Source organism: Sebastes umbrosus, chromosome 22, assembly GCF_015220745.1.
Source record: "Sebastes umbrosus isolate fSebUmb1 chromosome 22, fSebUmb1.pri, whole genome shotgun sequence".
Lineage (NCBI taxonomy): Eukaryota > Metazoa > Chordata > Actinopteri > Perciformes > Sebastidae > Sebastes > Sebastes umbrosus.
The window spans coordinates 10,125,083-10,146,951 of NC_051290.1; the positions used below are offsets into that span (position 1 = coordinate 10,125,083).

Genomic DNA, 21,869 nt, shown 5'->3' on the forward strand with positions numbered 1-21,869 from the left:
TCCATCCTGATCATAAAATATGCAAATATGCTGGAAAATCAACATTTTGAGTTTGGAAAACCAAATATTTCACAGCATAATGTCATTAAAACTACTTTATTATAATAAAGCCCCCACATGAATATATTTCTATTTGAGATGTGTGACAGCTTTTTTGTAAATGTTGGATATATGATATCTTGGACCCCTCCAAATTGCCCCCAACGCATCCGGTGTGAGAGCCTTAACCATGCAGGCTGCTATTCACCAGGGATTCGGCCACTAATGTTTGCATACCGACCGAGCTACGCAACCTGACTCCACAGAGACACTGAGGGGCTGATGGGAGGCTGCATGTGTCTGCATGGCTCCCTGCACCGCCCCATGATGGCCTGTTCTGGGAGTATATAGTGGAAAGATGTATAGTGCATGGGGACAATATAGCCTTTAAAATCACATTCATTTCTTCTTATTTTACATCAGAAGATCATCATTTTAACCCTTGAGTTATATTGAGATTTACTTCCTCATTTCCTCAAACCCCACTGCTTTTTTTTTTTTCTGACCTAATAAAAAGGCAGTGGTGGAAGAAGATCCTTTACAAATACTCCACTACAAGTAAAAGTTCTCAATTCAAAATGCTAAGTAAAAGTACAGAAATATCAGCAAAATGTACTTAAAGGTCCCATATTGTAAAAAGTGAAAGTAAAAAATGCTACTATAGTCCCAAAATGCAAACAAGCCAGCTTTAAGGGTGTACTGAGGGTCTAATTATTTGGAAGGTCACACATTGAAATGCCAGAGCCTCATATCAAAAAGAGCATTAGGCTACAACCAATAATCCAGAAAGCAGGCGTATTAAAACATCACTTGACGCCATCGAGTGACGAGAAAAGCTTAAGAGGATTTCCTCTCATATCTCGTGGTATTAATTGAATCACGCACTGAACACAATGAAGCACAGTTATGTGTGTGAGGTGTCGGCAAACAGCCAATTGAAGGGTTATATTTCAGTAACAAGGGAGAGTTAGTCCAGGAACATGTATTGTTTTAGGACTTTTCAATGTTTGCATTCAATAGTATAGTCCTTAAATTTATAGAAAGACTTGAAGCTATTCATGGTGGACTTTTACAGAGAAGACCACAGATTTAGTATTATAGCCTAGTGACACCATGAAAAACAAAGGTCTAGGCATCACTAGGCAACAGCTTGAGTCTGTGCTTACTTCCTGTCAGCTGACGTCATTCACATACAACTGCAACAGGAAATAAACTGGGACACACTTATTATGTTTACGTTTAAAGGGACTGCTTGTAACTTCTTACACGCATAAATCAATCCGGGTCGGTGTCCCACGCGCGCTCGCGTGTGGCTACGCTGTTCAGACAAGACTCCAACACAAACTACACGGAAGCACCAAAAGCTATATGTAGTGAAGCCCGTCTTGCAAAACAGTGTTGGCCGCGGTCGGAGGACGCGGGGGAGACCGTAGCTTTGGTCTCTGACCTTCGTCTGGTCAGCTAACATTACTGCCAAGCAGGTGAAATATAGAGTGATATTGTGGTTTTAGCCCGATGCTGACTTTCGTTAACTTAACGGCCACAGGTGTCGCTGTTAACAAGCAATTCTGAAATTTTACAAACAGCCCCTTTAAAACTATATAGTGTATATTTGTGACATCACAAATGTACAGTAGTCTTGACGGCTTGTTTCAAAAGCACAGTTTCTGAATACGGGCTGTGTGGATTGACAGTATTTATATATAGCACTTACACCTGCTTTATAAAGCCTCACTTCCAATCTCACTTGTTACAATATGGGACCTTTAAGTGCAGTATACTTGAGTAAATGTACTTAGTTATATACCACCACTGATTACTACTATCAAATATTAGGAATATTATAAAAAAAAAAAAATATAGAGGGATAATCTAATTCTCTCTCTCTCTTGTGCACGCGCACGAACACGCACGCGCCTACACCACAGACAGACAGACAGACAGACAGGCGCAGCAGCAGCAGCCAAAGTCATGGAGGCGATCTGGCTCTATCAGTTCCGGCTGATCGTCATCGGAGACTCCACGGTGGGTAAGTCGTGTCTGATCCGGCGCTTCACGGAGGGTCGCTTCGCCCAGGTGTCGGACCCCACCGTCGGCGTGGACTTCTTCTCCCGGCTGGTGGAGATCGAGCCGGGCAAGAGGATCAAGCTGCAGATCTGGGACACCGCAGGTCAGGAGCGCTTCAGGTGAGACAACAGCTGGCTGGCTGGGTGTGTGTGTGTGGCTTATATACTGAGTTTTATATAATATACTGCAAGATCAGAGAGTTTTACATCATGCTATTACTATATATATATAACTTAATTGTGTGATAAAACATGGTAATGTATGGTGTTAGTTTGCCATGAGAAGAAAGTGAAAGAAGTATTCAGATAAAAGTAACAATACCACACTGTAAAAAGTATTAAAGTAGTAAAGTAAAAGTTCTCATTTTGTAGAATGACCCTGTTCAGTTTTATATTATATTATAGAATAGAATAGAATAAAATTAAGTACAACAAAATTAAAATATCAATTAAATTGTGTGGCTTATACTGAGTTTTATATACTGCAAGATCAGAGAGTTTTACATCATGCTATTACTATATATATAACTTAATTGTGTGACAAAACATGGTAATGTATGGTGTTAGTTTGCCATGAGAAAAAAGTGAAAGAAGTATTCAGATACTTAAGTAAAAGTAACAATACCACACTGTAAAAAATACTCCACTTCAAGTAATTAAGTATTATTAGCAAAATGTACACAAAGTACTAAAAGTAAAAGTTCTCATTTTGTAGAATGACCCCTGTTCAGTTTTATATTATATTATAGAATAGAATAGAATAAAATTAAGTACAACAAAATTAAAATATCAATTAAATTGTGTGGCTTATACTGAGTTTTATATACTGCAAGATCAGAGAGTTTTACATCATGCTATTACTATAATATTCCAGTAACTAAATGGTGTCAGTTTGCCATGAAAAAAAAGTGAAAGAAGTATTCAGATACTTATGTAAAGGTAACAATACCACACTGTAAAAAATACTCCACTTCAAGTAATTAAGTATTATTAGCAAAATGTACACAAAGTACTAAAAGTAAAAGTTCTCATTTTGTAGAATGACCCTGTTCAGTTTTATATTATATTATAGAATAGAATAGAATAAAATTAAGTACAACACAATTAAAATATCAATTAAATTGTATGGCTTATACTGAGTTTTATATACTGCAAGATCAGAGAGTTTTACATCATGCTATTACTATATATATAACTTAATTGTGTGACAAAACATGGTAATGTATGGTGTTAGTTTGCCATGAGAAAAAAGTGAAAGAAGTATTCAGATACTTAAGTAAAAGTAACAATACCACACTGTAAAAAATACTCCACTTCAAGTAATTAAGTATTATTAGCAAAATGTACACAAAGTACTAAAAGTAAAAGTTCTCATTTTGTAGAATGACCCTGTTCAGTTTAATATTATATTATAGAATAGAATAGAATAAAATTAAGTACAACAAAATTAAAATATCAATTAAATTGTATGGCTTATACTGAGTTTTATATACTGCAAGATCAGAGAGTTTTACATCATGCTATTACTATAATATTCCAGTAACTAAATGGTGTCAGTTTGCCATGACAAAAAAGTGAAAGAAGTATTCAGACACTACAGCTTGTAGCATTTAGGGGCATCTATTGGCAGATATAATATTAATAAGTATGTTTTCTTTAGTGTATAATCACTGGAAAATAAGAATTATACATTTTTGTCATCTTAGAATGAGTCGTTAATATCTAATAGGGAGCAGGTCCTCTTCACAGAGAAGTTGTTAGTTTGCCACGAGAAAAAAGTAAAAGAAGTATTCAGATACTTAAGTAAAAGTAACAATACCACACTGTAAAAAATACTCCACTTCAAATAAAAAATCTACAGAAGTATTATTAGCAAAATGTACACAAATTACTAAGAGTAAAAGTTCTCCTTATGTAGAATGACCCTGTTCAGTTCTATATTATAGAACAGAATATGATAGATTACAATTAATTGACTGTCATTGCACAGAGTACAACAACATTAAAATAGCAATTAAATTAAAACTAGAAAAAAAAAGTATTTGCTGGACCTATAAAAACACTAAGATATTGCTGAGTTGTATTGGCTCTATATACACACACACATAATAAATAAATAAATACAGGAATAAAAATGCATGACTAATGTGCAGTTATGTAGATACAAAGAGTGCAGTTAAAATGTTAAAGCGTAATTTAAAGCAGCTGTATAGACATAAATGTATTTGCTTGACCTATAAAAACATTAAGATATTGCACATCAGATATTGCTGAGTTGTATTGGCTCTATATATACACACACGTAATAAATAAATAAATACAGGAGTAAAAATGAATGACTAAGGTGCAGTCATATAGATACAAAGAGTGCAGTTGAAATGTAAAAATGTAATGTAAAGCAGCTGTATAGGCATAAATACAAAGTAGCTGTAAATGTAAGTAGACAATATAATAATATTGGAAAATTAGTAGCTTGTTGAGGTTGAGTTAATGTAAACTATCGACATATTGGGTATTTCTATATATTATATTATTGAATATTGACATATTGGGTAGTTTAATTCATAGAAATATATCATATTTAATGAGTAAAAACTTCAATATTTTCCTCTACACTGTAGTGGAGTAAGTATAAAGGAGCATATACCTCAAAATGGTACTTGAATAGAAGTACTTAGTTGCATTCCTCCACTGGCCATGGACTCATTATTGTGTAATATTTTGTAATATTTCTATATAGCGACAACTTGAGGAACATAAAGACAAATGATGATGAAACAAATTAGAAAACTCTTTTTGAGAGCTTCACCATCTGCTGTCTTTTCGGGTTAAAAAGTCAGCGGTGTACAATTAGGAGGTATAATGCATTATATGTTACGGCATCAGCAGTTTATTTCACGTTAACACACAGAGAAAAACTGAGTAGTCAGCACGAGCAGTTGGCTGACAAAGAGAAACTAGTTGAGGAGTAAAAGTCACGGAAAACACGTCAGAGTTTTCAGACTAAACAAGTGATCTCTGGGAAATGCAGTGCAGAAACCACAACCACAAACGTCTCCAAAACTGAGGAAAGCAAGGAACTTGTGATTCACTACTTGTAATCTGATTTATTTGGGAACTGAAAGAGTCATCCGGGGTGAAATGTTTCTCGTATCTTGTGGATATTTAATTGGAAAAGAGTTGCTTTTACAGAAGTGAAAGTGGAAAGACACGTAGCTGACCTCTGACCTCTTTGTGGAAGTGAACAAATAGATTTCTTCTCTCATAGAGATCAACAAAGAACATTATTAAAAGATTAGGAAGATTAGATATCTGGCTATCACCAGACAAAAATTGTTTAAAAAAAAAAAACGGCAATCAATAGAAAATAAATTGTATTTTTTCTTTCTTAAAAGACATAAAGGAAATTGTGTAGTTTATATCTCAGTATAAAGGTCTAAATGTATTTTGTTAATTAAAAAAGTTGGGCGATTAGTACCTAATGTTAGGGAGATACTTAGAGTTTAACGACATAGCCTGGAGGTCTCAAAACTCGAATTGCTACCTGTGAGTAATTTGTTTGCCCGCACAAAGAGAAAGAGCAGTTATTCAAATGAGGTTCGAGGTGATACAAGCAGAGAAAATGACTGGAGGGGTTGTTTCCAATACGTAAACACAGGAAAGTGCTCTTAATAGCGGATATTCGCAAGTGTAAATTTGAATGGAACGGACGATTCTGCCTCTAAAATAAACCTAGTAGTAATTTTAACTGGTGTTAATGACATGTTGGGAGAAACTTTCGACGTTACCATAACAACATAAGATATTATATCCATATACAGACTGTGGGGAAATAACTTAAAGGCTCCGCACACCAGGGGTGTTTTCACTTATAATGGCTGATTGGATCTCTGCTCAACTGGAAAGTAGGCGGAGCTATGCTGGGAATCATATAAGGTCACGTAAGCACAAGCAAACCTCACTTTTGCATTTAAACGTGTAAAATGCAAATACTTCCCCATCAGCACGTAGAGCGGTATAATATAATAACAGCCAGAATGGTGTACGTCTCATAGCCCAAAATGCGTCTTCACACATTGCACACACACCCACCCACACACATCAACCTGACAGATGGGGACTAGTCTCACCTGTCAGCGTGATTGATCAGTGTCTCCACGGCAACACATCCCGCCCTCCCGAGACCGAACGGACAAATCAGAAACAAATTGAATCATGAGCATCAAATAAATCTATGATCTGATCGTTTTCACTTTGGGATATGAATTTAAGACCACTGTTAACTCCTGTTAGAGTAACATTTGATACAAACAGCATGTGTCCAGCTGTTACTCAGCCTTTTTAAAACCTTGAATCTACATGTTTGTGAGTTGTTTTTAAAGATTTATGAACGTCAGACAGGTTTGACATGTTGTAAAGTTTAGTTGGTTTCAATCTTTTTGTGGGATTTACTGACAATAACAAAAATGAAGCCAACCTATGTCCTATCATGGCACACACTTCCTGTCATGTTGTCATTTTGACTCATATACTGTAGCGATCTTGGGAAAGTATTTAAAGCGTGGGTCCATCTGCGTCCTGCAGTGACGTGGGGTTACCTACGTAAACTAGTCTTGAAGCTAATCAATAAGGTTATGAATAATCTGAACGCCAGCACTAGTTGAGTCAACGTTATCTGTGCTTTGTTTGGAAATAATCAAAAAGGTTAGTTCGGTTTCTGCATGATGGCGCCGCTACATGTACAGTACATATACATCCTTATAAGCTAAGCAATGTACTGATTTCGTTGTCTTTTTCCTGCTCCTATGAATGAGTGGACGGCCTCCGAGCTGAATCCACCTCATATTCCTTGTCGACGACGCAGCTCTTAGTCATGGTTGTTTCATCCGTGTGGTCCTTCCTTCCTAAAATAGGCTATGTGTGTGCCTAATCAAATGAATCACTCGCCGGTTCTATGTTTTTGCCACCTACTCCTCCTCTCTTACTGTATCTTCTCCGTCGACTAATCCTCCCCTCTTTCCTCTTTCACGACACGTCTCTCTTTCCGTCTCTGCCTCAAGTCTGTAATTTTCCTCCTCGTTATATATATATGTTGACGTTGTCTCTGCTGGTGAAGACACTGTGGGAAGATAAAATGCATCATAAGGGGGTTGGTGTGTGTGTTTGTGTGCATGCAGGGTGTCACGTCTTGTCAAAATCTAGCAGCAGCTCTCCTCCCAGTCGAGGCTGCGGTGTCAGTTTTGTAAAATCAAACACCACCAAGTCTAGTTTTAACTTTTAATGGTTGATATTGATATTATATCAAAGTTTGTAGAGTTATTCATTGTAGATACTTTGCGTGTTGGCAATGCTGATATGTTCCATTTCATATTTTTAGTTTAAATTAGTGAAGAGACATTAAAAAGCAAATTAATTCAAATCAAAAACTGGAAACTCAAACTCTGGTTTAAAAGGAAATGAGCACATTTCTTTTTAACAGGTTGTAAAAAAAGGCCGCTAATCAGAAAATTAAGCAATTTTAATTATCATAATACAATGTTTTAACTGGTATTTCAGTGTTTTGTTTTATACTATATTTGTGTTATTTTGCTCTCCAAGAATATTTATTTTTAAATAACACACTTTCCTTGTTGTAAAATATCCAATTATACAATAATGGAACATCTGTCCTGTGTGAAATCAATCTATTTCGCTATTTACATTATCAAAACAAACAAAACCGTTCACAATATCCAGCAAAATGATCCAGATCATATTATTTAAGGTGTAAACCTTCACACTGTCACATCTTCCCTCCATCTAATTTCTTCCCAACTTCTCAGCTACTCCACCCGACAGCTCCATCACTTCTGCTTCGGGTCTTTCTATCACACCTCCTGTCATCAGTTTCTCTCTCTGCTTAGCTCCCCCCCCCCCCGCTGGATTTATTATCATACCTTTCACTGAATGTGTGTTATCACTCGTTCTCTTGATCCTGAACAGAGAGGTTAAACTTTCCAAAACCAAAAAACCCAGAGCAAAAGTGTAAGGAACTCATTAATCTGTGTGTTTATCTGCTGTAAGCTGCAATCGTTCGGCGTGTCCAGCTAACTAGTTTACTGTTGTACACAGCGTTACTTTATTGGATTTGGATGTTTACACTCCAGCAACCATAGCCAATCTTTTAAACCGAGATAGCATTAGATTTGTTAAACAGGTTACTCCTCGTCCCAAAAGCCTTAAAAGTGAAAACTTACAATTTGAAAATACAAACACTATAAGGCATACATTTGTCAACTGTCTTGTGTGTCCAAGTCAAAGCCAAATAGGGTTATGTTAAAGTGAAATAAACAGTTGATGTTACATTTTTCCTCATCATACTATCATACGAAATAGGACTGCCTAGTTCTATCCTGCAAGACGAGAACAAGACTGTTTCCGTCTTCTATGTTCTTGATAAAAACTAACTTTGTGAGAGATTGTTATGGGCTATCTTTGCAGTTCAAATGCAAACGACTGATATGCATTTGCATATATGTAAGAATGGAAAGCTCGACAGGTGTAGCAGCAGTACAGTACTAAGAGGTCAGGGCTTCGCAAACAGTCCGTTTATTGTAATTGACAAATTAATTTCACCTGGCTCAGATCTTTACTTCCTCTTCCCTTTTGCAACCTCTGCAGGTCCATTACCAGGGCTTACTACCGCAACTCTGTAGGCGGGCTCCTCCTGTTCGACATCACCAACCGCCGCTCCTTCCAGAACGTCCACGACTGGCTGGAGGAGGCTCGCAGCCACGTCCAGCCACACAGCATCGTCTTCCTATTGGTGGGCCATAAGTGTGACCTGGAGGCACAGCGCCAGGTGTGTAAAGCATAAAAAGTGAACACAACAATATTCACGAGGCTTTGCCGAGTTACAAATATGTTGCTGGGGATAGTGGCTGTTTTGAATGTTACGTAATATGCAATTTCACAAAGTCTGCAGCATTAAAAATAACCTTGTGTTCACATTTAGATCAGCACACATTTGGATCAGAGGCAAGTCGTCATTGTTTGTTCAGTTCTCTTGGGGCAGCTGGCAGACAGGAAGCAAAAATATCACTATTGAAATTTAGACTTTACAGGATGACACTGCAAAAAAACACACTGTGTCTACACTCACAACACAATGTTGTAGGAGCAAACCGAATATGGAAATTATGTAAAGTTTCCCATCTACTTTCCACAAGGACGGTCGCATGAACATGAGCTGAGGTGGAATCATGACAAGGAAACGTTTTAATCTTTTATACCCCTGCAAAGGGCCATGTCTGATGGTGTGACGTCACTTTGGCCGTGTGGACGCTAACGACCCTTGCGGATGCTTCGAGCATAAATCACGCTTTAGCCTCTTCATTCTGATCTTGAAAGGGAAGTGGTCTTGTTCCAGTCACAAACGAAATGGTTTGTTTGTGGTGGGAACACGAACCGACCTCCATCCAAACCCAACTACGAGGCTCACTCTGCAAGTTTGAGCTAAACGAGTCCTGCAGTCAAGTGCATTTTGCATACTGAGATGCAAATGAACAAAATCAATGGCAGCTAGGTGGAGAATGAATCAGGTTTGACCTGGACTAGCAACAAAGTATGTCGCTGTCTTGTTATTTGGGCAGATAGGACCTTTCTTCAATACCTACTTCCTGGGTTTACTTTCTAACTCCAACCAATGAGAAGGGTGAGCGATCTCAACGTGGCTTTTAGTGAAGCATTTTGGGTTGTTTGAATTTTTGTGTGGAAAGAAACCGAACCAAGGGGAAGATGCAAAATGTTTACCTTAAAACTCATCCACTGATTCGGACCAAAGCAAACAATCTATTGGTTTGAAAACGCCCTGCATTTAGTTCCTGGGACAGTGTAGTTGAAAAAGGACAGATGGCAGCCAATTCCAGGTCTGGATTTAAGATCTCAGAAGTCCTACTGTGTTAGATCTACTAGCAACACGTTCTCACTCCAAACTCATCAAGTACCGCTGCTTGGTCAGTGCCTCTCAGCCTCGGAGACGGACGCATGGGTACACCTTTTACGTTACTCTTGGACGTGTAAGGGACGGCGTGTCAATATGATGATGTTACATGCATGGTGTCCTTTCAAAATAAACTTCCGTTTTCCCAGGAAGTTAGGTTTAGACAACACAACCACTTAGGTAGGGTTAGGAAATGGTCGTGGTTGATGTTAACTTCACTGACTAACGACTCACGGGACTGACGATACTAACGAGTCACGTGACTAACTCCTGACGTGACAAGATAAATCAACATTTTTAGTTTCACAAGGGCCACAAATAGTGGTCTCCTGGTTGAAAGTCCTGTGTTTGTTTGACCCAACCACCACCCTTAGCGAACCTGCTATTAATCCTACGTCACTTGTTCTGACCGTTGGATATTGCTGCGGGTGGGTTTACATTGGAGTTAGTAGAAAGCCCGGTGCATGGCATACAGTCACTAAAGGGTGCGTCGGTATCCGATGCCGAGGGGCACTTACCAAGCGGCAATACTTGACGAGTTTGGAGTGAGATCCAGTTGCTACTAGCTCTTGACTGCTCAGTTGGGGAAGTTTCATCTCATCTCATTTTTGATCTTCTAGGTGACCCGCCAGGAAGCAGAGAAGCTCGCAGGGGCGTACGGGATGCGCTACGTCGAGACATCGGCCCGCGACGCCATCAACGTGGAGCACGCCTTCACCGAGCTGACCAGAGACATCTTTGCCCTGGTGCGGTCCGGCGATATCACAATCCAGGAGGGCTGGGAGGGCGTGAAGAGCGGGTTTGTCCCCAACGTGGTTCACTCGTCGGAGGAAGTGACCAAGAGTGACCGCCGCTGTCTGTGTTGATCTGGGAAGGGATCTGAAGGTGAAAAGGGAGGAGGGATCCAGGAAGGACTCAGAGGAGAGTGGCTGACGGACTGAGGTGTCAGCCCTCTGACTGAAACCGTTGGTAGCCCTCTGTTGTTCTTTGTTCAGACTGGATACAGAAGGAGATGTTTGAGGACTTTCAATGAAGGTACAACACGGAGACGAACACCTCGGACGTGGGTGGATAGGTGAAGGGTTGTGCCCGTTTCTGTATACGTTTTATTTCTCGGAAAGGAAGGATCACAGATGCTCATTTACTTGCGAGGGCTCCCATGACTCAATTCCTTTAGTTTGGGTTCGGGCTTCTTGCTTGAAAATCCCTACCTAAACGTCTTAGAAAGGCCTTAGAAAGAGGATCCATTCTGGTTCTTCGCCAAAACACAATGAGACTAATCTTTCTTTCTCCCATCATCTCTTCCTTCACCTCGCCTCCCACTACTTCTTAATCCTCTCCTCTCCTCCAATATGCAATTACATGATCACATACGAAACGATCACTTTTACGTTGTTGTCCGACATCCTCCTAGCACATATCATTTTAGAAAAGTTAAGTCGGCACCCTCGTTAACAAGAGGGTGCTGATATTTTTGCTCCACATTCCACTATCAGAGGTCAAAGGAGGAGTCCTGGAGGGCCTAGATTTAATGAGGGAAGACTGATTTCCTTCCTGGAGCTGTGATTTTGTTGCCAGAGACCACGTTATTTCTCTCTGAAGCAATTTAGGCCTCCAGTGAGCTCAATGACATTGACTACATGGTTATATCCACTATCATTCTGCTAAATACCGCACTATAACAAAAGCATCATCACCCATCCAGTTCCTAATGGACTCCTTAAGCAGGATGAGACAACGTGTACAGCTTAACTGACCCGATATGGACTTGTTGGGACGATCTTAACCATACCGCACTGTCTGCCTTTAACTGGGGACTTGTTAAGGTGGACTAATAGGAGTGTTAGAGCCAGAAAGCACCTTAACAGCCAAGTCCACCTTAACTGTGGAGCCTCATTTGGGACTTTTGAAGGGGTGCAGAGAAACACAGTGGAGATTCCTTGAAAGCAAAGCAAACAGAGTGGGACCAGACCACGGACTCCACAGAAGAACCACATTACCCACAATGCACGGACGATATAATCATGCAAAGAAAGTCCAATTGGCAGGCATTAAAACAACCCAACACAGGAAAACTAGTGGTTTATATGAGTTTTTTGTGTGCAAGTGTAATCTCATCAAACTTTTATTTTAATTTTAATACACTCCAGTGCTACAGGTTGATGTACTCGGCATAGGTACTTGGGAATTTTCACTTACACTTAGAAACTACATGGGTTTTGTATGGATCGGGGAGCTTTCTGATACCAAAAAAATCCAACTGTAAATGCAGCCAAGACGCGTCGATATCTGATTGCTTAAACAACCTTGGAAGGTGGTTTTAGATGCATTCTAGCCAGATGTTGAAAAGTTGTAAATGCATCTGTCTTGGAGAGATTAGGTACACCAAGCTCAAAGGGATGCAGTCTAAGGGGCCATTCACATGCTGTGTGAAAGCATTCCCAAATGTTGCCAAGCGCCGATCTTTCAGAGCGTGACGGCCGCGCCCCGAGATAAAAAATAGTTACAATTTTGGAACCAAGCAATGCACAACGCATGTCATGTGACTAGGAACAACCAATCACAGTCGGCAGATATCTTTTCTTTCTTCCGTAAATATCAGTCTGCGGTAAATATATGGAGGAGAAGTTAATCATTTTAGTGCAGCCGGACTACCCAGAACTTTATGATCTGTCCCACAGGCTGGAGATCCACCAAGTCCGTTGATGTACGTGAAGTCAACGGATCCTATTCATTTTCTATGGAGAGCAGTAGATCCGGCAGCGTGTTGCACGATGGATCAGGCACAGCAAGTTGACTGACCAGTCGCCGTATCTGAATTTGCATAATCATGACTCAACCTCAACTTTGTGCAAATGAGGTCCGTCCATCGCAAGGCAGCAGGCTCGCGGAACTCAGATCAAACACTCAAACTAGGCAGCGCTGATCAAATATGAATCAATATTCTGTTACTGTAATGCCTATTTCTCGCCTCAAATGTTTTCAGAAACAGATTTTAGTGTACTGTTTAGCTGTAACGGCAGACGCAATAGGAGCCCAACCTCCCAAGCACCTTGGATAAAAGGATGAGCACGGTTGGCGTTTTCCACATGTTTTTAGACGCAACATGTGAACGGCCCCTAATGCTGTATGATCACTTTTGGAGGATGTAGTTTGATGATGCTGTTGAATTGTATTGCATCACACATAGAGAGTGTTTCTGTTTCTTACTCTACCCCTCATTGATATAAATGCATATGAAGCACCTCTCACTATGAAGCATAATTTAACAGCAACACAAGCTGCAGCCTCCAAAACACCATGAATCAACGCCTCTTTAAAACGGCTCCAAACGAAATCTGTGGAATGGAAATGCACATATGTAACTAAGTGCAAAATAAAATTGAATTAAATCACATCTGGATTTTATCTTGATACAAGACACATGAAATGAGAAGTGTAAACAGGGCCAAACTGTGTCACATTGGATATAAAACTACTGCTATGGGAATGGGACATGGTTTAAATCGCCATTTTATTTTTTCGCCCTATGTGGTTATGTGTGACTATATAAGTAGGCATTTGTTTTACTGTTACATAAATGTTTTCACTCAAAATATCAGGCCAGTTACTGACGTTTCTTTAAATGCCAAGGGAAAATCAAAGACGGTGAATCATAATCTTACATGAAAAATGTTACAGGCTATAAACGGTGTTTTCAAGGAACATCAAAAATCCTGTGTTGGCGGTCTGCTTGACTGAGTAATCTACCGGTAGATTCACATTCAAACTACTTATGAGATTAGCGCTGGACCAAATATATTCATCTGTTTTGTGTTTTTACGAGCATCAACCTACATATTTGGCTGTATTTGCTACAATTCAATAAATAATTGTCAGAGACATAGCAATTAAACGTACCTTATCTACCTTAAGCACCTGGATGGCTTGGTGTACGGTAGATTTGAATTTCAATACACATTTTTTTGCAGAATCTTTATTTAATCTCTTTTTCTTTTCATATGATTGGATTAGCATTTTATTTTTGGCCCTCAATCTGATACACAATCCTAAATGAACACCTGTCGGATCTCTGCTATATTTCTTTTTTTTTAATTTATTAATTTATTGCCTTTACCCCTCCATAATTACAGTGAGGAAACTGTAAGTGCTTCATGTTCTCACACTGTATGCCTTCTTTTTACATGTCTCCAAAGAGTTCTGCTTGTGTTATCTTATTTTTACATGAATGTATCAGCAGGGGACAAAGGTGAGATTTTTTACACACCGAGTTGTCGTATAAGAAATGTGTGAATGAGTCAAAGCAACACACTCTGTTCCTTACAAAAGCGGTGATTTAAATGTTTTGATTGGAAATTACTCAAGTTATAGTCCACTCCCTCAACTTTACACATTGCATTATTCCTTACTGAAATCAGTGAAATGCTTCCAGACAGAAAAAAAAAAAATCATCTTCCAGGACAAATAATAATAATAAAAAGTTCTCCCTTATGCCCTCTTGTTTTTGAAAATTGACACATCGAAGGTTATGTTTTATACCACAACCACCTTAAAGGGGACATATCATGCTCATTTTCAGGTTTATACTTGTATTTTGGGTTTATACTAGAACATGTTTACATGCGTTTATGTTCAAAAAACACATTATTTTTCTCATACTGTCTGTCTGAATATACCTTTATTTACCCTCTGTCTGAAACACTCCGTTTTAGCGCCTAAGAAAAGCCCAGTCTGCTCTGATTGGCCAGTTTTTCATAATATGTCCCCTTTAAAAACTTGTTTTCCTTTCTCTGCTTGCTGTATCATTACCAGTGCTTTCTACTGAAACACTTTTTAAACGTCCTCAATTGAACGTCATGGAGGTTCACAAGTGTTAAGGTCTGTGTAGGTGGATGGGTGTGGATGTAGTCCCCCGTGTGGGTGCAGCTCCTCCCATATGGGCTGCCGAGACTCTTTTCACCAGATGTCAGCCAGCTGGTAGATCTGCTCTGCTGTGCAGCACCCGGTCGGATGTCTCTAAGCTCTGTTTTATCTTGCTTCCACTTTGAAATATTGTCTTTTTGGGGGAAATATGCATATTTGCTTTGTTGCTGAGAGTCAGATGAGAAGATTAATACCACTCTCATGCAGCCGGTTAACTTATTTTAGCTTAGAATAAAGACTGGAAACAGGAGCTCTGTCCAAAAAGTAACAAAATCCACCTACCAGTACCTCTAAAGCTCACTAATTAACAAAAGTTTGGTTTTCTGGAGGGGTTATATGCCAGACTATTGGCAACCTCCTGGTCACCACAAGACTTAGTAAGCCCCCGTAAAACCATAAATTGTATTTGGCAAGGATTAAACAAAAAAAAAGAAGATATAATTAGTGTGCTAATTTAGTTAATTAGTGAGCTTTAGAGGTACTGGTAGGCGGATTTTGTTACCGTTGTTAGCAATATTACAGTCCATGAGGTCATTTACTAATTAACTTTCATTGGTTAAAACATACAGAAAGCTTATCAGATCTAAAAAGTTTAAAGAATGGTGACAGTTTATTGTTGGTTCACTGTTAAAACGTTGTTCTTATCACATCTTAAAGCTGCAACGGGTAGAAATGGAGCAAATATGATTAAAAAAAAGTTATTTTTATAAAACGATCAATATATCCTGACAGTAGTGCATGAGACAGGTATCGGAGGAAAGAGCTGAGCTGGAGTCTGGAGCCGTCCAGCTGCCGTCTATGAGAGCCGGCTGTCAATCACTCGTGAACTCCGATGAAACGGTTAAACTAGGCAGCGCCGATCAAATATGAATCAATATTATGTTACTGTAATGCCTATTTCTCGCCTCAAATGTTTTCAGAAACATCTTGTAGTGTACTGTTTAGCTGTAAAATGAGAAAGTTTAAGACCCGGCAGCCACGTTGAGATCAGTTGAAATACCAAGCACCGCCCACCAGCAATAGCACAGCCAATAGGAACGCTCTCTCTCTCTCTGAAATGACCTGTGATGAAGTCTCCCATCACGGGCTAGATTTTTTTAAAGCCTGAAAACAGAGCTATGAGGAGGTGCAGAAGTCTAGTTTTCACTCAGAGCACTTGAATTACAATATGCTTAAAGGTAATTATGGCGTTTTTGCCCAATGATGTCAAAAACGTTCTGCCTACTGAATCTTTAATTGACAGATTTGTATTGATTTCTGGTAAAAAGAGGCAAAATACTGTATATTTTGTGTTGCATATTGTCAGAAATGTGTCATATTGACTGAAAACCGCACAACCCTTAAAAACGTACATCCTTTTTAAGAGTAAAATAGCCAAGTCAGGTCTAATCCTCAAGCAACCATCAGATGATTCCAGTAAAACACAATTCAATCAGTGTGTGAAATAAGCAGCCGGCAATTAAACAGTAAAGACGTCCTTCATTTGAGAGGCCTCTTCTTTCCTAGAGGCCCAATCAGCTGCTAACTGTCTGCAAGTGGTTGTTAATATGTTTAGCCTCACTTGACACTGCAGTCTGCGAGTAAAACAAGTTTGTTTCCTTTCAGTAAGTCACATGATGTTAGTTAACTTGAAAGCAGCATTTTTCACCGACTCCGTCAAGTTTGTCCCCGAGCCGCTTCGGTCTTTAATTGACCCGAGGCTTAGTTTGGTGCAAACAAAAGATTTGAATATTCAAAAGCGACCTCAGGACTCAAAGTATCAAGGAAGGGCACGTTGTATAGGGAAGCACTCGTGTGATGGAAAGCATTGACGGCAAAAGCAATCTGCTTTTTGGCTCGTTTCCAGGGAAACGTATCACATGGTGATTTACTGGCCACTACGTTGTTCACAGCAATGTTCTTGCACAGAATGCAAAAGACTGCTGGACTCACTTCATCTGTCAGTGAAGCGGTCGCTAACAACAAGACTGTACTCTCACACAAGCTGAAAATAGGGTTCTGTTGTGAATTGCCAAAGAGCAATTACTCCTGGAGTCTTGTTGTGATTAGAGAGATTTTGTGACCTTTGGACCCTGTTTCCAGTCATTATGCCAAACTAAGCTTCATATTTATCGTACAGATTAACCCCTCCATTGTTATATTTCCGTCAAAAGGCTAAACATTGATTTCTCTGAAAGATGTTTGAAATACCCAGAAGGTTGTTTGACAAGACCTACCGCTGTTCTGAAGACATTACCAGAATCCTCAAAGACTTCTAACCATCTGGATCGTCTACTGAGCGATAATAATATTTTCCCAAGTTGCAATTCTGTTTCCTGTCCAGGTAGTCACCCAGGTAGCATCTTTTTTTTTTTGGATTGGAAATTGAGTTGCAACTAGTGACGCAGGTAGACCAGGTGACCAGATCCTAACAAACCAAATGTGGGACAAAGAGTATGTTTGTGTGGGACAATGTGGGACACGTTACCAAGGCTGAGAGGTATAGTCTACAATTTTTATATAATGTCTATATAATAATAATAAACATTTCTATTCTGCCCCTTATTTTGTAACATCTCTATGCTTTGCCCGAATGCATCAAGAGATCGGCACCTCTTTTTGAGCTATCATTGTTGTAGGTCTATGGTACGACGGAGTATTAGGGCAACATTGAGGAAAAAAAACAAGTCTGAGATTTTGAGAATAAAGTCGTAATATTACGAGAAAAAAGTTGTAATATGAAAATAAAGTCATAATATTATAAAGTAGTAATTTTTACGTATTATTTTCTTTTTTTATCGCAAATGTATGACTTTATTCTCATTATATTACGATTTATTTTCTCGTAAAGTTATGACTTTATTCTCATAATATTTAGATTTTATTCTAGAAATCTCATAATTTTTTCCTCTCAATGTGACCCTAACACTCCGTAGTACATTTGCACTTGGGCCCTCAGTACATTAAACTTATATACTATATACTTAGACTATAGGCTGCGTTACCTTCATCACAATGCTCAAATGTTTTGCGGCTCCAGACAGATTTTTTTTTTGCCTAAAATGTCTCTTTTGATATAAAGGTTGCTGACCCCTGGCTTAACATAAAGACTGAACACAGGGTGAAACAGCTATAGCCTGGCTCATCTAAAGATAACAAAATCCATCTACCAGCACCTCTAAAAGCTCACCATATTAGACTCCAGTTTTTATCCTAAGGTATTCTAACGAACTGCTGGTTATAGCGTCATATTTACCACAGATGTGAGAGTGGTGTCTCATCTAACTCTTGCCAAGAAAGCAAATAAACTCATTTCCCAAAACTGTCATATTCCTTTAAGCCTCACCATTCCTTTGCAACTTTTGCCGTGAATAATGTCCCCATGGAAATGTTATCTGCAGGCGAGTGTGAAATCAATCTCCATATTTCTGTTAAGTTGACTTACCAAATTATCCTTTTATTAGACTTTGCACACTACATTGTTTATAGAGGATGAATGGAAAATCAGTTGACTCAAGTTTGACCTGTAGTTGTTTTTTCTACCGTGCTACTCTTGACAGGCAACATGTCATCAACGTGTCAGCCCTGCCATCAAAAGCATGTATCTGTTGGGTGACAACAGCTATTTCCTGCCCTCAGTGTGTAACCCTTCTTCTCACAGGAGCCGTGGTACGACAACAAATCTGTTTCACCTCTTTTCAACCCTCTGAGCTGTACAGATAATACTGTATATCACTGTCCTTAATCTGGTTAAATGGGACAGTCTCTTCCTCTGCTCTAGTTATCTCTCAACAAACTGAAATGTGCTAAAAAAAATAAAATGTGACTGGAAAAATAAACATATTCTCACTGCTAGTTTTTACACACGGTGGTTGTTTTTTTTCTTCATCTTAGCCTGGTATCTGTGAAGTATTTGAGACGAAGGATGTTGGAAAAACTAAGAATATTATTATAAAATTTATTCCCTGCCACTTGAGAAATTATTTTGTTTCTATCGTTTCAAGGCAACAATCACATCTTCCTCCAAAAGTGACTAGGGTTATACATTCTGGGCAGTGGTGGAAAGTATTCAAATAAATTACGAAAGCATTGTACCTACGTATAATTTTAAGGTACTCGTACTTCATTTGAGTATTTCCGTTTTATACTACTTTATACTTCTACTCTACTACATTTCAGAGGTCAATATTGCACTTATTCCACAAACGATTTGAGAATTTGCTTTTTCTTCTCTCCTCTCCCATTAATAATCTCACGACCGCTCATATTTATCTTGTGACCCTTTGGAGGGGGTGCGACCCAGAGGTTGGAAACCGTAGAATAAACTACCTAAATGTATATAAAGTAGTTTAAGTAGTTCAAACTAGCTCCACTTCGACCAGCTGCGGCAGTAAAATGCCATTTACACATTGATTCACCAGGATTTACAATAACGTGATATATCATTTAAACCTAACCAAGTAGTTTTGTTTCAATTTACATAATGAAAAATATGAATTGTATGCACATTACGTAGGTGCGAGGCTATCATAACAGCGTCGGCAAAGAAAATGGTAACGCCTGCACACTACTCCATGCCACAATATTCCAAAACATCCACAAAGAAAAGTACATAAAAACAGTAATACAAAAGCCATACTTGTAAATATCAAACACGTTGGTTATTGGTTGCACTGTGATCGCTTTTCCTATATATGGTTAAATTTATATATTCTGATATGTATTTGTAAACGGGTGTCTTTTTTCCATATTGGGATTTGATAATTTGGAAAATTATGATTTAGAAGGGTGTTTTAAATCCAATTATTATACATGTATTAAATATTTATCCTTTCCTTTTCCTCTACCTTGATGGAATATTTTTGAACGTAGGTGATGAATTTTCTGATATATGTGATGATAAATATGACTGTTTATAAACATGTTTGATATTGAGAAGATTGGCTTTTGTATTACTGTTTTTATATACTTTATCAAATTATTTGTGGATGTTTTTATCACGCTAAAAACTATACCTGCCATCATAGAGCTTGTTTGCTTATTGGTGTGCTTTATGTATAAATATGGGTGCCGTTTCCACTTTTTCAAACACTTTAACCTGACGGAGATTCAAGCAGGACTGAAACGTAGTTAATAAAAATATCGTGGCATGGAGCAGTGTGCAGGCGTTCCCTTTTTTTTTTTTTTTAAATTTACAACATTAACCATGTGTTAAAACGGTTTAAAACTGTGATCCCGGCAGAAAATACCCCCAAAACGTATTTCAGAATGTAGTTTACTTGTATGGGAATGTCATTTTGTATAGGGACTACATAAAAGTTGGTGAATTCATAATTTTAGGTCCATTTATGGAGTCACTCACTCATTAATTGGTAAAATGTTCTATAAATTCCTGTTTATATTTTTCAATAGATGCTTTATAATTATTTGCATGACACTTGTGGTCCTCCATACAGTAAATGAATGTTGCACTTAGGTATTTTCTTTTTTATTTAAAACAAACCCCCCCCATTGTTACCTGCAGGAACTTGAGTTCAAACACCTTTTCTAACCCGTCTGATACGAGTCCTCATGAGAAGAATAAACACCACACAGATCACCAGATCAAGGTCTCATCTCTTTGCCCAAATGTTCTTCTTTTACTTCATTCATTGTTTAATGAATACAGTGAGAGACAAATAAATACAGACAGAACAGCGGCTAAAAGGGGAGGAAGAGGAAGAGGAGGAGGAGGAGGAAGAGGAGGGACGGAGGAGGAGCAGCAGGTGTGGAGCAAGACTACAGTTGATCCCTCTGGAGTGAAAACCGGAGCCACGAGGCAGAACGAAGTCTTATTCTGTACTCTTCTGTTGTGATCTTTGTCATCCTACAAGCCTAATTCTATAGAGCGTCATGGCAACTGGATGCGTTTCAAGAATTAACTACAACAGAAAGTCATACATTATGTGAACGTTTGCTGCAGGTTGAGGAAAAAAACTAAACAAGTGCAGGCCAGTAAGGAGGGAAAAATGCAGGGAAAGAAAAGACGATGCGAGAGAACCCTCACTCATTAATCTGCAAAAAGATAACAGGAACATACCTAAATCATTAAAAAGAATACAAAAATTGCCTCATTGCTTTGTTTTTTTTGTTAGTTTTTACTTGAAAAAATACTTTTAAAAAGTGACAAATCAACAGAAAACATTAGTTTGGGAAGTTTGAGCTCGATTTAATAGAAGGCATATTCAAAATAAAACAGAATTATGAAATGTGCTTGACTTCATCTCGATGCAAGCGCACTGCAACTTTTAGAAATATTTCAAACATGCCCTCTTATCTGCCGAGCTCTGGGGTGAACATACACATGACTTGGAGGGGGTCGGGTTTGTTTTTTATTGACTTCAGGAGAAGATAGTTAGCAGAAAGGGGATGTTGACGCCGTTCTGTCGATATTAAGACTTGTCTGCTGATTTGAGGAGACTTTCTCTGCTCCTTCGCTTCACGTCCCAGTTGTAGACTCGTGCCATGTCTGAGGGGAGCAGTGAGTTAAAGGTACAACAGCAGCAGAGAGACCGCGGGGTTAGTCACATTTCTTATTTTATAATGTGTTGGAGATGGAGATGTACAGGCTCCCTTTCTCTCTATTGATTTAGAATCTAGAAACATCACGATTTAATAACAAGAAATATGAAGAAGTAAAGATGTGAGTATTATTAACATTTCTTCTTCGGTTATTTGTGTTCCTTACCATTTTGTTGTTTTATTACCAATGTCTTTCTTGGATTGGACAGAAACTGCTCGACCCCTCCCTTTACCACGCCAAAAATGATGTGACCACCCCAAATGAGGCCCTGTTACGTCACGCATCAGAGAGGTGTTATGCTAGTTTTGAGTAAGTTATT

At 38.7% G+C, this 21,869-nt stretch overlaps 2 protein-coding genes across 2 annotated transcripts in view; one reads left to right on the forward strand and one right to left on the reverse strand.

The window, feature by feature from the left end:
* The first annotated feature begins 1,969 nt into the window (after nucleotides 1-1,969).
* Nucleotides 1,970-11,432, forward strand: LOC119481284 (ras-related protein Rab-39B). The gene is made up of 3 exons (XM_037758061.1): nucleotides 1,970-2,225; nucleotides 8,766-8,946; nucleotides 10,707-11,432. Exons 1-3 carry the CDS (start codon nucleotides 2,011-2,013, stop codon nucleotides 10,950-10,952), a joined length of 642 nt encoding a protein of 213 aa, XP_037613989.1. The 5' UTR covers nucleotides 1,970-2,010; the 3' UTR covers nucleotides 10,953-11,432.
* Nucleotides 11,433-20,592: 9,160 nt separating this feature from the next.
* The window catches only part of vbp1 (von Hippel-Lindau binding protein 1), a 5,815-nt gene continuing 4,538 nt past the window's right edge, over nucleotides 20,593-21,869 (reverse strand). Inside the window, exon 6 of the mRNA XM_037758063.1 lies at nucleotides 20,593-21,496. Within this exon, the coding sequence (XP_037613991.1) occupies nucleotides 21,420-21,496 (77 nt within the window). The 3' untranslated portion in view covers nucleotides 20,593-21,419. The remainder of the gene's footprint in view (nucleotides 21,497-21,869) is intronic.